The 16,148-nt window shown below is 51.0% G+C and overlaps 1 protein-coding gene across 5 annotated transcripts in view; it reads right to left on the reverse strand.

The window, feature by feature from the left end:
- The window catches only part of ZNF541 (zinc finger protein 541), a 45,921-nt gene that overhangs the window by 10,840 nt on the left and 18,933 nt on the right, over positions 1-16,148 (reverse strand). For 4 of the 5 annotated variants that reach the window (XR_013531017.1, XM_078360239.1, XM_035285116.3 and 1 more), the window contains 4 exons: positions 11,710-13,567; positions 8,015-8,073; positions 7,293-7,449; positions 5,239-5,563 (listed from right to left, as the gene is read on the reverse strand). Coding sequence is in view for 4 of the 5 variants with exons in the window: in XM_078360239.1 (XP_078216365.1) it covers positions 5,239-5,563; positions 7,293-7,449; positions 8,015-8,073; positions 11,710-13,567 (2,399 nt within the window). In the remaining variant the exon portion in view is untranslated. Of the gene's footprint in view, positions 1-5,238; positions 5,564-6,826; positions 7,001-7,292; positions 7,450-8,014; positions 8,074-11,709; positions 13,568-16,148 lie in introns of all 5 variants that reach the window. The other variant, XM_078360241.1, reaches the window with a different exon arrangement.

Raw genomic sequence — 16,148 nt, forward strand, 5'->3', positions numbered from 1 at the left:
GCAGGCTCTTTAAGATCCCATGGGAAAGGGTAGCGTTTCTGAAAAGGTAGAGGGAGGAACTCAGCAAACAAATTAACTCATGACGAGTATACGTATATATAAAAACAACATGCTAAAGTCTCTGGAAATTGTCCTAAGGTCATTCAGCACTTGGAGAAATATTCATTTTCAAATACTTAAAAAATATCAACTAGGCCAGGCACAGTGGCTCACGTCTGTAATCCCAGCACTTTGGGATGCTGAGGTGGGCAGATCACTTGAGGTCAGGAGTTCAAGACTAGCCTAGCCAACATGGCAAAATCCCATCTCTACCAAAAATAGAAAAATTGGCCGGGCATGGTGGTGGGTGCCTGTAATCCCAGCTACTTGGGAGGCTGAGGCAGGAGAATCGTTTGAACCCAGGAAGCAGAGGTTGCAGTGAGCTGAGATTGTAGCAGTGCACTCTAGACTGGGCAACACAGTGAGATTCCATCTCAAAAAAATAAAAAATCAACTAAATATTTATAAAACAACAAGAGGCTGCTGCATCTGAGCTGTGACCTGCTCCTTGACCCAGCCAGCTCCCAGCTCTGAGGGTTCTAACCCAGGTAGGTGCAGCCCAGGCTGCCTCTCCCTCAGCTCCCATGCTTAAAGAAGTAAAGAAGGCGGCTGGGCGCGGTGGCTCAGGCCTATAATCCCAGCACTTTGGGAGGCTGAGGTGGGTGGATCACGAGGTCAAGAGATCGAGACCATCCTGGTCAACGAGGTGAAACCCCGTCTCTACTAAAAATACAAAAATTAGCTGGGCATGGTGGTGCGCGCCTGTAATCCCAGCTACTCGGGAGGCTGAGGCAGGAGAATTGCTTGAACCCAGGAGGCGGAGGTTACGGTGAGCCGAGATCGTGCCATTGCACTCCAGTCTGGGTAACAACAGTGAAACTCTGTCTCAAAAAAAAAAGTAAAGGAAGGCATAAGGACAATTTCTCATCACAGACAGAATATCATTAAGAATACAAATTATTAGCCGGGCCCAGTGGCTCACGCCTGTAATCCCAGCACTTTGAGAGGCCGAGGCGGATGGATCACGAGGTTAAGAGATCGAGACCATCCTGTCAACAAACATGGTGAAACCCCGTCTCTACTAAAAATACAAAAAATTATCTGGGCCTGGTGGTGCGTGCCTGTAATCCCAGCTACTCAGGAGGCTGAGGCAGGAGAATTGCCTGAACCCAGGAGGTGGAGGTTGCAGTGAGCTAAGATCGCGCCATTGCACTCCAGCCTGGGTAACAAGAGCGAAACTCGGTCTCAAAAAAAGAGAATAGAAATTATTAAAAAGAGAGAACTAAATGGGAATTCTGGGTTAGAAAGCAAAATACTGGCAAGTGAAGCCATTGAGAAAAAAAAGTAGAATAACCAAAATGGGGCTCCATAGGTTTGAGTTGGCAGGAAGAAAATAGCCAACTTGAAGACAGAGCAGTAGAGACCATGGAATCCGAAGAAGAAAGAAAAGGAATGAAGTGAAATAAAGACAGCCTCAGAGAAATGTGGGATTCATTAAGTACAGCAACTACATGTAACAGGAGTAGCAGATGGAAAGGAGAAAGGCACAGAAAGAAATATCTAAAGAAATAGCCTGGGCACGGCGGCCACACCTGTAATCCCAGCACTTTGAGAGGATAAGGTGGACAGATCACCTGATGTCAGGAGTTTGAGACCAGCCTGGCCAACATAATGAAACCCCGTCTCTATTAAAAATACGAAAATTAGCCTGGCATGGTGGTGCACTCCTGTAATCCCAGTACCTCAGGAGGCTGAGGTGGGAGGACTGCTTGAACTCAGGCATTAGAGGCTGCAGCGAGCCAAGATCATGCCACTGTACTCCAGCCTGGGCAACAGAGCGAGACTCTGTCTCAAAACAAAAACAAAAACAAAAACCCTTCAAAATCACCAAAAAACCCCAGAACTTACAAGCCACTACTGTGATCAAAACAGTGTGATACTGGCATAAGGATAAGCATACAGATCCATGCAATAGAACTGAACACCCAGGGGCGGGCGCAGTGGCTCATGCCTGTAATCCCAGCACTTTGGGAGGCTGAGGCAGGTGGATCACGAGGTCAAGAGATCGAGACCATCCTGGTCAACATGGTGAAACCCCGTCTCTACTAAAAATACAAAAAATAGCCGGGCATGGTGGCACGTGCCTGTGGTCCCAGCTACAAGGCGGAAGAATTGCTTGAACCCAGAAGGCAGAGGTTGCAGTGAGCCGAGATTGCGCCACTGCACTCCAGCCTGGCCACACAGCAATACTCCATCTCAAAAAAAAAAAAAGAGCTGAACACCCAGAAATAAACCCACACGTGTATAGTCAATTGATTTCTAACACTGAATTGTACTGCGTCAATTCAATGGGAAGTCTTCAAAAAATGCTGCTGGAAGAACTGGATATATACATGCAAAAAAATGAATGTGGACCTTTATCTCATGTGAGATACAAACGTTATCTTCAGAATGAATACAGACCTAAGTATAAGAGTCAAAATTGCAAAACTCTTAGAAGGAAACAGGAGTAACTCTTCATGACCTTGGGTCACGCAAATCTTTACACATAATATATAATACCACAAGACTTCGTGGAAATTAAAATTGGACTTCATGGAAATTAAAAATTACACTTCATGGAAATTGAAAAAGTTTGTCCTCCAAATGGACCACTTCACATCTAGTAGGACGGTTATACTAAAAAAGACAGACAATAACAAGTGTTGGTTAAAATGAGGAGAAATTAAGATGCTCATATACTGCTAGTATTTAGAAAACAGGAAATTGAAAGTGGCCCAGCCATTTTGGAAAACAATCTGGCAGTTCATAAACAGTTAAATACGGAGTTACCATACGACCCAGCATTCCATTCCTAGATATCCACTTCCTAGATATCCACCCAAGAGAGCTGAGAACATAAATCCACACAAAAACCTGTACATAAGGCCGGCGGTGGTGGCTCAGGCCTACAATCCCAGCACATTGGAAGGCCAATGCTGGAGGGCTGTTTCACCTCAGTTCATTTTTTTTTTTTTGAGACCGAGTTTCGTTCTTTCACCTAGGCTGAAGTGAAGTGGCACGATCTCAGTTCACTGCAACCTCTGCCCCAAATTCAAGTGATTCTCCTGCCTCAGCCTCTTGAGTAGCTGGGATTATAGGCACCTGCTGCCATGCCTGGCTAATTGTTCTGTTTATAGTAGAGATGGGGTTTTGCCATGTTGGCCAGGCTGGTCTTGAACTCCTGACCTCAGGTAATCCACCTGCCCCAACCTCCCTAAATGCTAGGATTACAGGTATGAGCCACCACATCAGGCCCACCCCAGAGTATGAGACCAGTCTGGGCAACATGGCAAGACCCCTTCTCTATTAAAAAACAACTACAAAAAATTAGCCGGGCTGGGGGCACGTGCCTGTGCGTGTAGGTCCAGCTATTCTGGAGGCTGAAGCAGGAAGGTCAGTTGAGCCCAGGAGGTTGAGGTTGCAGTGAGCTGTGATTGCACCACTGTACTCCAGCCTGGGTGACAGAGTGAGACCCTCTCTCCCAAAAAACCCAAAAAATTTCTACACAAATGTTCATGGCAGCATTATTCATAATAGGCCCAAGTGGAAACAACCCAAATGTCTGTCAACTGATGAATAAAAAAATGTGGCCCATCTGTGCAAAAAAACATGTTCAGCCATACAAAGGAACTGAGCACTAATACACACTACAATATGAAGGAACCCTGAAAACATGATACCAGGTGAAACACACTAGACACAAAAGGCTGCATATTGTACAATTCTGCTTATATGAAATGTCCTGAACAGGCAAATCCAAAGAGAGAAGGCAGACAAGTGGGTGCCCAGACTGGGGAACAAGGGACTGTGGGGATATGGGCAGTCACTGCTAATGAGCTCCGGCTTCTCTGGGGATGCTAAGTGTGCTGAAAATTAGGCTGTGTGGAAGCAAACAGAGCAACAAAAATAAAGAAAAAAATTAAAATTAGACTGTGTGATGGGTGCACGGCCTTGTGAATATCCTAAAAAACACTGCACACGCTAGATGGGTGATTCGCAAGATACGTGAAGTACAGCTCAATAAAGCTGTGAAGAAAATGACACAGGCCAGGCTGGGCGTGGTGCTCACGCCTGTAATACCAGCACTTTGGGAGGCTGGGCACATGGATCACTGAAGGCCAGGAGCTGGAGACCAGCCTGGCCAGCACGGTGAAACCCCATCTCTACTAAAAATATAAAAATTAGTCAGGCGTGGTGATGGACGCCTCTAGTCCCAGCTACTTGGGTGGCTGAAGCAGAAGAATTGCTTGAACCCGGGAGGTGGAGGCTGCAGTGAGCCGAGATCATGCCACTCCACTCCAGCCTGGGTGACAGAGTGAGACTCCATTTAAAAAAAAAAAAATGACACAGGCTGGACACAGTGGCTCACACATTTACTGCCAGTATTTTCGGAGACCAAGGATGCAAAATCGCATGAGTCCAGGAGCTTGAGACCAGCCTAGAGTAATTAGCCAGTTGTGGTGATGCATACCTGTAATCACAGGTACTGGGAGTCTGAGGCTGGAGGATCGCTTGAGATCAGGAGACTGAGGCTGCAGTGAGCTGTGATCGCATCAGTGCACTCCAGCCTGGGTGACAGAGTGAGACCTTGCCTCAAAAAAGAAAAAGAAGGCTGGGTGAGGAGGTTCATGCCTGTAATCCCAGCACTTTGGGAGTCCGAGGCAGGCAGATCCTGAGGTCAAGAGCTCAAGACCATCCTGGCCAACACAGTGAAACCCCATCTCTACTAAAAATATAAAAATTAGCTGGGTGTGTTGGCAGACACCTGTAGTCCCAGCTACTCGGGGGGCTGAGGCAGGAGAATTGCTTGAACCCAGGAGGCAGAGGTTGCAAGTGAGCTGAGATCATGCCACTGCACTCCAGCCTGGTGACAGAGCAAGACTCTGTCTCAAAGAAAAGAAAAGAAAAAGAAAATGACACAGAAGGGCAGGCAGAAGCATGGTCAGGCTAAATGGCCTCTACATTTTTTTCTGGCCATAAAATTCTAAGCACTAGAAGGCACTTAGATCAGTCTGGGGCATGTCTGAATAGCAAAGGGTCCCTCAGACTAGGTACACCCGGGTGGGCGACAATCCCTGAACCACATGCTACAACGGAGAGTGGGCATGGTCCACAGGCAATTCACCCCGGGATCACAGAGTGCCCAGCCTCACTCACCGAGCATGGAGCTGAGAAGCTGGTCAGGGCTGGCCTGAGTGGACGTGGAACAGAGGGTGTTGAAGTATAGCCCAGAGCCCCCCCGGATGGGGCTGAGCATTGGGGGTGGTGTGTAGGGGGAGCACTGAAATAAGCCCTTCAGGAGGTGGTCCACCAGGAACACGGGTGACTGCAGGCGGCTCTGGTGGCATCCTGCAGGGCCGGGTTCCCCAGCCGTGGAGGGCAGAGCAGGGATGAACAGTGACTTGGGTGGGGGCCGCTTTTTCCGCTTCCTCTGCTGGCTGCTCTCCTTGCTGTCTTGCTCCTCCCCGTCTTTCTCTTGTCCCTGAAGAAGAAGGAGAGAGTATAGAACCACAGGTGGCCACCTGAAGCCACCTACTGCACCACTCTATCTCCAGGATGGGATGAAAGTGGGAACAGGAGACTGGCTGGAGAGAGGAAACTAGGACACACGTGCCCGGCGTGGCCACACCCCCACCGAGCCCTCCGCAAAGGAGGCCAGCCACACCTGGGCCAGACCTGAGGCACTGAGTCTGGCCATGATCTGGATGCCCCAGGAGAGCCTCTGACTGTGTGTGAGGACGGCCTCAACCGTTAAGATGACTGGCCCTTAAACAGGGAGATATCCCTAAAGATACAGTGTGATGCTGGCAAGAAAGAAATGCTGCTCCACCCAAATGACAAGCACCCAAATGACCCAGCCACTGACTCAGGGGACCTTCAGGTCCATGGACTCTGTTCCCAAGTTGAGCAGGAGCTTCTCCAGGTGGGGTCCTTCAGTACAGGCTGCAGAGACAAGCCCTTTGAGACCAATCACTTATAACTCACCACGCTTTCTCTCACCTCCACAGAATCCCTCTGCTCTGCCAGCCCTACTCCTCCTCCTCCTTCAGGTCTCAGCTCCCATACTGCCTCCTCCAGGAAGCCCCCCCCTTACCTCCTCAGGCTGGTTCAGGAGCCCCCTGGAACTCTCTGGGCTCCCTCTACTCCCAGCCCTGCCTACTCTGGGTTATCACGGTCTGGGTACAGGCCTGTCTCCTCCACTGGACTGGGAGCCCTGGGAGGCAGGGCCCAGGCTATTGTGGTCACCTCTGTGTCCCCAGTACCACCCAGCACAGGGCCTGGCACAGAGGGGCTCAGTGAATGCTGAATGACTGAATTAACGTGCAAACCAGCTTCTTCTGGATCAAGATTTTCCTCTTTTTTTTGAGACAGAGTCTCACTGTTGCCCAGGCTGCAGTGCAGTGATGCGATCTCGGCTCACTGCAGAGGCTTCTTGGGTTCAAGTGATTCTCGGGCCTCAGCCTCTTGAGTAGCTGAGTTTACAGGTGCCCACCACCACGCCTGGCTAATTTTTTTGTATTTTTAGTAGAGACGGGGTTTCATCATGTTGCCCAGGCTGGTTTTGAACTCCTGAGCTCAGGCGATCTGCCCACCTCAACCTCCCAAAGTGCTGGGATTACAGGTGTGAGCCACCACGCCTGTCTTGGAGTCAAGATTTTCTGTGGTGTCTGGTTTAGGCTTTTCCTACAGCTTCCCCCAGCAGAGGGGGCAGTGGCAGGAAGAAGGCAGACCGACAAGCGCCCACCATGGCCATGCTCCCTATGTGTCGGGTCACTGGAACCTCAGGGACTGATAGGGGGACCACCAAAGGGGCTGCAGCCATGGGGTCCAAGGGCTTCTTGGGTTCTGAGGGACTGTGCCCGTCCCCTTCTGGCCTCAGCACCTGTCTTAGGGGATTGCAAAACTCTGTGCCAAACACCTAAATACAGAGAGAAAAGATGGCTCTTTAAGAGACAGGTAGGTGGGGAAAGGAAGAGCTGCTTCAGAAAAAGCTGCCATAGAAAACAGCAGTGAGTCTGGGGCATGGCCTGAGCTGCAGAGCTGTTGCAGCCCACGGCAATGGCCTGCCCCTGGAGAGCCACACAGCCTGACTCCAGCCCTCCACCCAGCGCGACGGCCCCATCCTGAGATGTGTGACACCAGTCTCGTTGACGCCCCACAGGCCTGCCAGAAACCCAGTAATCACAAAGCCACTGGTCATGCCCCTTCACCTGCGGTTCCTGCTTCCCTCGAGGTGATGGCCACTGGTCGCTGTGGAAACACATGTGGCTGCTCAGCCCTTTCTCCGTATAAAACATCTGGCTGCAGTTCTTGCAGACGTAAGTGCTGCTCGGCTCCGTGCAGTCCATGGGACCACCGTTGTGCTGGCTAATGTGGGCAGACACGGCAGGAGAAAAGAGTGGGAGATTGGGACTCTGCCGTTGATCACTGAGTTTTTGTTTTCTTTCTTTTTTGTCTATAACTCCAATCCACTGACTACTCCTTTTTTTTTTTTTTGGAGAGGTAGTCTTGCTCTATTGCCCAGGCTGGAACGTAGTGGCATGATCTCAGCTCACTGTGACCTCTGCCTCCTGGGTTCAAGTGATTTTCATGCCTCAGCCTCCCAAGTAGCTAAGATTACGGGTTTGTGCCAACACGCCTGGCTAATTTTTGTATTTTTAGTAGAGACAGAGTTTCACCATGTTGGCCATGCTGGTCTTGAACCCCGACCTCAAGTGATCTGCCCGCCTCGGCCTCCCAAAGTGCTGGGATTACAGACATGAGCCATTGCATCCAGCCTGACTACTCTTGAAAAACCCTAAAAAATGGAGGCTGTACCCTAATCCCATTAAGACTGAAAGCATCCTCCCCACTCACTTATCCTGGCCAGCACAGGAAAGCCAGAGGACTCTTGTCAGAGCACATGCAGGAGGTGGGGGGCTTCTTAACTTACCCTCCACCTACCACGTTCTCTTCCTTCACTGGATGGGGAAGCCTGTAGATGTTTCCACCCTGAAGATAAAAATGCATCTGAAGCAACACATCAGAAATGAAGAGGCAAGGAGAGCTCAAATTACAGACTCTTAGAAGAAAACATCGGAGTAAATCTTTAATGACCTTGGAGTAGACAGTGGTTTCTTAGATAAGACATGAAAGCAGAACAGACAAATTCGACTTCATCAGACTTTAACTCTCTTAGCCAGGCATCGTGGCTCATGCCTGTGATTCCAGGACTTTGGGAAGCCGAAGTGGGAGGATCGCTTCAGTCCAGGAGTTTGAGACCATCCTGGGCAATATGGTGAAACCAAACCCCATCTCTACAAAAAATACAAAAATTAGCTGGGCATAGTGGCCTGGGCCTGTGATCCCAGTGACGCAGAAGGCTGAGGTAGGAGAATCACTTGAGCCCAGGAGTTCAAGGTTGCAGTGAGCCATGATCACACAACTTCATTCCAGCCTGAGTGACAGAGTGAGACCCTGTCTCAAAAAAAAAAACAAAACCAAACCACTTTCGTCCTGCAAATGGTACCATAAATAAAATGAAAAGACAGCCCACAAAATGAGAGAATATTTGCAAGTCATGTGTCAGATAAGGGGCTTGTATCCAGAATATACGAACTCAAAAAATAGTAACTTGATTTTAAAAAAATAAGCCAAGGATCTGAAGAGACATTTCTTTTTTTTTTTTGAGATGGAGTTTCGCTTTGTTGCCCAGACTAGAGTGCAATGGCACGATCTCGGCACACTGCAACCTCCGCCTCCTGGGTTCAGGCAATTCTCCCGCCTCAGCCTGCTGAGTAGCTGGGATTACAGGCACGTGCCACCATGCCCAGCTAATTTTTTTTGTATTTTTAGTAGAGACGGGGTTTCACCATGTTGACCAGGATGGTCTCGATCTCTTGACCTCGTGATCCACCCGCCTTGGCCTCCTAAAGTGCTGGGATTACAGGCATGAGCCACCGTGTCTGGCCCATGAAGAGACATTTCTTTTAGGAAGATACACAGATGGCTAATAAGCACCCAGAAAGGTGTTCGACATCATCAGCCTCGGGCAAATACAAACCCAAACCACAACAAGACACCACTTCACACCCATCAGGATAGTTATAATTAAAAAAAAAAACAAAAACAGGAGGCCGAGGCAGGAGAATCGCTTGAACCCGGGAGGCAGAGGTTGCAGTGAGCTGAGATTGCACCGCTGCACTCCAACCTGGTGACAGAGTGAGATTCTGTCTCAGAAAAAAAAAAAAAAAACCACAGACAATAACAAGTGTTGGTGAGGACGTGGAGAATGTGGAGCCCTCACACTCTGGGGGTGGGAAGCTGAAATGGTGCAGCTGCTCAGCAAAACAGCCTAGTGGTTCCTCAGACCTAAGACAGAGCTGCTGTAAGACCTGGCGATTCTACTCCTAGAGCACAAATCCCCACCCAAATGTGTACACGAGTGAACATCACAGCAGCACTATATTCAAAATAGCCAAAAAGTGGAAACAACCCAAACGTCCACCCACTGATGAACAGACAAATCCAATGTGGGCTTATCCATCCAGCAGCATCACTCAGCCATGGAAAGGAACGCAGCTCTGCCGCTTGCCACCCCTCGGATGAGCCTGGAAAATGTCAGACCGAGTGAAGGAAGCCAGACGCAAAAGCCATAGAGTGCATGATTCCACTCACATGCAACATCCAGAACAGTCACACCCACAGACACAGAAAGGGGACTCATGGCTGCCAGGGGCTGGGTGGAGGGTGAGATTATGGGTGACAACTAAGAAATGTGGGGTTCCTGTTGGGGAGATGAAACTGTCCTGGAAAGAGTGGTGAGGGCCGCACAATCTTGTGAATATACTACAAATTACTCAATGCTATGCTTTAAAATGGTGTATTCACGTTGGGTGAGGTGGCTCACGCCTGTAATCCCAGCACTTTGGGAGGCCAAGGCAGGTGGATCACAAGGTCAAGAGTTCAAGACCAGCCTGGCCAAGATGGTGAAACCCCATATCTCTTAAAAATACAAAAATTAGGGCCGGGCGCGGTGGCTCACGCCTATAATCCCAGCACTTTGGGAGGCCGAGGCGGGTGGATCACGAGGTCAAGAGATCGAGACCATCCTGGTCAACATGGTGAAACCCCATCTCTACTAAAAATACAAAAAATTAGCTGGGCATGGTGGTGCGTGCCTGTAGTCCCAGCTACTCAGGAGGCTGAGGCAGGAGAATTGCTTGAACCCAGGAGGTGGAGGTTGCGGTGAGCCGAGATCGCACCACTGCACTCCAGCCTGGGTAACAAGAGCGAAACTCCGACTCAAAAAAAAAAAAAAAAAAAAATTAGCCAGGCTTGGTGGTGGGCACCTGTAATCCCAGCTACTCAGGAGGCTGAGGTGAAGAATCGCTTGAACCCAGGAGGCAGAGGTCGCAGTGAGCTGAGATTGCGCCACTGCACTCCAGCCTGGGTGACAGAGTAAGACTCCATCTCAAATAAATAAATAATTTTAAAAAATACAATAAAATGTTGTATTTGGCCGGGTACGGTGGCTCATGCCTGTAATCCCAACAATTTAGAAGGCCAAGATGAGAGGATTGCTTGAGCCGAAGGGTTCAAGACCAGGCTGGGAAACATAGCGAGACTCCCCATCTCTAAAAAAATTAAATGGTGCATTTTATGGCACCTGAATAATAAAGCTGCTAATAAAAGGAAAATAAGGCAGCTCTGGTGTGATGGGAAGCCACTCAGCCTCCCAAGTACCTGGGGCCACAGGGGAGTGCCACCATGCCCAGCTGATTGTTTAAATTTTTGGTAGAGACGGTGTTTTGCCATGTTGCCCAGGCGAAACCTGGAGTCTGGAGTCCTGACCGAGCTCTTCAGACCAGGCCTTCCAAGCATAGTGTCTGGAGGAAGCTGTGCATGATTATCAATGTGCTGAAGTGCGGGGTATGCAGCAGGCACCCACTTGTGCTCGTGGAAACCATGACACACAATCAGAAAACATATGGCCATTTCAAGCAGGGATATTTAAAGGAAGGAGGGCATCTACCTTCATATCCTCTGAAGTGTCTAAAAAGGCAAATCCAAGGCAAGGGAAACGAGAGAAAAAAAAAAAAACAAGCAAAAAAGGCTTAGCGAGATAGTGTTTCCAACAACTCTGGAATATCCTCATTTATTATTATTATTATTTTTGAGACAGGGTCTCACTCTTTCGCTCAGGCTGGAGTGCACTGGCGAGATCTCAGCTCAGTGAAACCTCCACCTCCCAGGTTCAAGCGATTCTCCCACCTCAGCCTCCCTAGTAGCTGGAACCACAGGTATGCACCACCGCCCAGCTAATTTTTAAAAATTTTGGTAGAGATGGGGTTTTGCCATGTTGCCCAGGCTGGTCTCAAACACCTGAGCTCAAGATGTCTTCCCAGTTGAGCCTCCCAAAGGGCTGGGATTACAGGTGTAAGCCACCTCACCTGGCCTCATTCTGGTCTGTTTTTTTGTTTTTTGGTTTTTTTTTTTAGTGGGGGAAACCACAATTTCTCGAATTTCTTCCTCCATAAAATTGCATCTAGGGATTCACTTCGATGAAATAAAATGCGTGGACAACTAACAAATGCAGAGAAAACTCACACCACTCTGCTTAGGCCACGTGAGAGAGAGAGCGGGTACCTGGATTCTGCTGAATATTGTCAGCTTGGACGTGGAGTCTCGGGAGGCATCTGCCGGAGGCCCGGCCGACGAGAAGGAGGCCATGGCTACCTGGCTCGGAGAAGCCGCAGAGCACATATCCATCTTCACCTTCTCCTTCCGGAACCCGGAGAATCGCTGGGCTCTGGGGTTGCCCAGCAGCCTGTAGCTTCCGCCCCGGGAGCCGGCTGGGCCCTTCTCACCTTTCGTGGTCCCTGACGCTGTGCCATTCTCGGCAGGGGCCTGCTTCCCGTGCATCGGGGCTCCCGGTGGCTCCTCCCCACCTAACTGGGTCTGCCGTTGGCCTGTGGAGGAGAAGATGTCCTCCAGGTCCAAGGTCCTTTTCGAGGATCGCAAGTGCTTGGCCAGAGAAGAGATTTCCGGATTCCTGGAAGGGTCCAGAGACGCCACTGCAAAGGACGTTGGAACCGGGGCCACTTTCAGTCCCCCCTTTGCGTCTCGTCTCGTGCTGCCGGGGGAGGCCTCTCTGGGAACTCCGGGCGTGGTTTTCCTCCTGCGGGCTGGGGAGCCCTCTGCCTCCGGGTTTTCAGGGCCGGTGTGGACAGAGTCCACAGCAGGAGTCAGCGGAGGGGGCTGATGCGGCCATGGCCCCTGCAGCGGCTTCAGAGCGGCCGGCTTGCCCTCGGGCGCGGGGAGCTGGGAGGAGGCTGCTGCCACCTGGGCGTGGGAGAAGATCCGCTGGGACTTGGTAATCATCTGGAACACCTGCATCTGCTCGTGGCTCACCAGAGGCTCCGGCGACTTGAGGAAGAGCTGGCGGAAGAACGGCGTGGCATCCGCGGGGAGCCCCCCTGGCGTCTGGGCCTCCAGGGGACCGGACTCCCCGGGGTTCTGGCACAGGAAGGAGTCGCAGTCGAACTTGCTCTTCTTGGGGGCCCAGGGGTCCTCTTCCCCGCTGGCAGGCCTGGGGTCGCTCGGGGCCTCCCCGGAGGCCTTCAGGATCGCGGGAAGAAAGGGCAGCGCATCCTCCAGGCAGCCACTGGGGCCAGGCGGGGGCTCTTCCGACGGGGCGGCGCTGCTGGGCCCTGGGCCAGACTCGGAGCCTTCCTGTGACAGCATGGCGGGGGGCTTGTGGACAACAAACACATTGTTGCCTTTGCTTTTGGGGCAGCCCGGCAGGTTCCGGAGCCACTGGAAGCCGTGGCTCGACGACTGGGAACTGGCAGGGACCGTCTGGCCTCGGAAGAGAGGCAGGCTGGCAGGCATGGAACCGCCCTCCGGCCAGCCCTCCGCGGAGTACAGGGCCTGGAGCAGCGCGGGATCTGGCTCCGGCGGGTCGGGGGCGCAGTTCTCAGCTGCCCTGGAATTAGGGGCGGTGAACACGTCAGCGGCCGGCTCCTTCTGCGGTAGGCAAGGCTCCTCCGGAAGCTTGGTGTCCAGCTCTGCAGGGGCCTCGGTGGGGTCGGCTGAGGTGCAGGAGGAAGACCCTGATGAGGCGGGGCAGGGACAGGCCGTGTTCTTCCCTTCGCTGTCTGAAGCCCCCGCCGGGGCCGGGCCAGGAGAAGGGGTCTTCTGGTGGACGATGCTGCTCACGATGCGGCGCAGGAGGTCCCGGTGGGGCAGGAGGGAGCCGGGGGACCTGGCCTCCGGGGGCACCACGGACCGCAGACTGCTGGGGGGCGGCTGGACAGCAGACTCGTGGGTGTGGGAGTAGTCCCCGCAGGCCTCCTCCTCCGGGGGGGCTTCCTTCAAGATGCACAGGCCGTGCTGAACCTCGTAGTGCCGGCGCAGAGAGCGGTAGTCGCAGTAGCTCTTGCTGCAGCCCTGCTCGATGCACACGAAGGGCTTCGTCTTCTGGTGGGTGAGCATGTGCCCGGTCCTGGAGCCAGACACAAGTAGGGGCGTCAGCGGGTTGCCTGGGACTGCGCTTTCTCCCGTAGGACCCCGGTGGCCCCGATAGTCTGTGGTGCTTTTGCACCACAATGCAGAAATTGTACTCAGCCCCCAAGAGGAAAGACCACCTGGCAAACCCTGCTTCTGTCAAAGCCACCTGGCAGGAGAGCTCCTCTCCCTCACCTTTAAGCAAAGCCCTTACAGAAAAGTAAAAAAAAAATCCAGCGGGGCTCAGTGGCTCATGCCTGTAACCCCAGCACTTTGGGAGGCTGAGGTGGGTGGATCACCTGAGATCAGGAGTTTGAGACCAGCTTGACCAACATGATAAAACCTGTCCACCAAAAATACAAAAAATTAGCTGGGTGTGGTAGCACATGCCTGTAATCCCAGCTACTGGGGAGGCTGAGGCAGGAGAATCACTTGAACCCAGAAGGTGAAAGTTGCAGTGAGCCAAGATCATGCCACTGCACTCCAGCCTGGGCAACAGAGCAAGACTCTATCTCAATAAAAACAAACAAATAAATAAAAATTTAAAGAATGATTTAAAAATCCACTGAGGCCAGATTAGACTTTGCCAGAGTGGGTTCCCGGAAGACACAAAGCTCCAGAGTTGCTCCTCAGGGCCTCTGGGCACAGCTGAATAATAAGTTTTGAAAAACACCATTCACTGCTTGGAAGTTCACAATGCACAGCAGCAAATTTAATTCATTAATTAGTTAATTTTTTGTTTTTGAGATGGAGGCTTGCTCTGTTGCCCAGGCTGGAGGGCAGTAGCATGATCTTGGCTCACTGCAAGCTCCACCTCCCAGGTTCAAGAGATACTTGTGTCTCAGCCTCTTGAGTAGCTGGGACTACAGGTTCGCACCACCACACCCAGCTAATTTTTGTATTTTTAGTAGAGACAGGGTTTCGCCATGTTGGCCAGGCTGGTCTTGAACTCCTGACCTCAAGTGATCTGCCCACCTCACCCTCCCAAAGTGTTGAGATTACAGGCGTGAGCCACTGCACCCAGCCCACAGTTGCAAATTTAAAAGCCACATAGAGAGAGACCTGTTTAACTTTCAGTGTCTCTCAAACTTATTTGCCCAGAGAACTGTTTTTGGTTTTATTTTCAAAAAGCCCCTAAAAGCATTCCTGAGAACCAGAATTCTGCAGAATAGACTGGAGGAGAAGCTAACTTGAGGGCGATCCTTCCTTTAACTAAGGAGTCTGTGCCTTACTGTAGGAGACCCCTAAGAAGATGCTACCTGGAACCTCCCACAGCAAAGGAGTCAATTTACAGAGGCCCAATCCATTGAAACTTCATAGAGCCAAACAGCCAAATGTGCCTATAGTTTCTGCAAACAGAAATGCATGTAAATATGTCACACCTACCTCTGCGTGAACACATTATAAACATAAGCAGAGGAGTGCCTCACCCTCTGGGCCCCCCACAGCCCTACTCTAGACAGTCCTAGTCAACATGGAGGAAACCATAGAGTCTTTCCCCAAAAGCTCACCCTCGGCCTCTGTCTGAGGGAAGCAACAGAGATAGAATCAGGAGACCTAAGTTCTACCCCAGCTGTTACCAACTTGTGACATGAGCAAATCAGCTCCTTTTCCTGGGGTGAGTGTGGGTGAGAGGGTAAGATAAGATGGATTAGTCAAAGCCCCCTGCGAAAGGGAGGGGCCCAGTAAGAATGCATGGCATTTTCATCTCTCACTTGCAGGTGTCCTGGTTTGAAAAAAGTCTCTTTCCTTCCTCCACAGATTTCCAAGACATGAAGTGGTGGCTTATGCCTGTAATCCCACCACTTTGGGAGGCCGAGTTGGGTGGACCACTTGAGGCCAAGAGTTCTAGACCCCTGGCCAACATGGTGAAACCCCCCAACTCTACTAAAAATACAAAAATTAGCCGGGTGTGGTAGTGCATGCCTGCAGTGCCAGCTACTCAAGAGGCTGAGGCAGGAGAATCGCTTAAACTGGGAAGGCGGAGCTGCAGTCAGCTTCGATCACACCACTGCACTCCAGCCTGGGTGACAAAGTGAGACTGTCTCAAAAAAAAAAAAAGAAAAAAAGGAAATTTTGCTTCTGATACTTTTTAAGTCAAAGTGTAAAAGGAACAGAACGAGTTTTTTTAAAAAAGAAAAAACAAAACAAGGGTTAATGCTCCATTGCCGTATTCTGGAGGCAGGCATCTCATCTTTTATTTATTTTTTTTTTTTGAGACAGAGTTTCGCTCTTGTTACCCAGGCTGGAGTGCAATGGCGCAATCTCGGCTCACCGCAACCTCCGCCCCCTGGGTTCAGGCAATTCTCCTGCCTCAGCCTCCTGAGTAGCTGGGATTACAGGCACGGGCCACCGTGCCCAGCTAATTTTTTGTAATTTTTAGTAGAGACGGGGTTTCACCATGTTGACCAGGATGATCTCAATCTGCCGACCTCGTGATCCACCCGCCTCGGCCTCCCAAAGTGCTGGGATTACAGGCTTGAGCCACCGCGCCCGGCCCGGCATCTCATCTTACGTTTCCCATGCTATCCCACCACATGCGGAATGCAGACCTGTTTTCCTAGTCACCTACCGGAGAC

The sequence above is a fragment of the Callithrix jacchus genome, chromosome 22 (assembly GCF_049354715.1).
Source record: "Callithrix jacchus isolate 240 chromosome 22, calJac240_pri, whole genome shotgun sequence".
Classification (NCBI taxonomy): domain Eukaryota; kingdom Metazoa; phylum Chordata; class Mammalia; order Primates; family Cebidae; genus Callithrix; species Callithrix jacchus.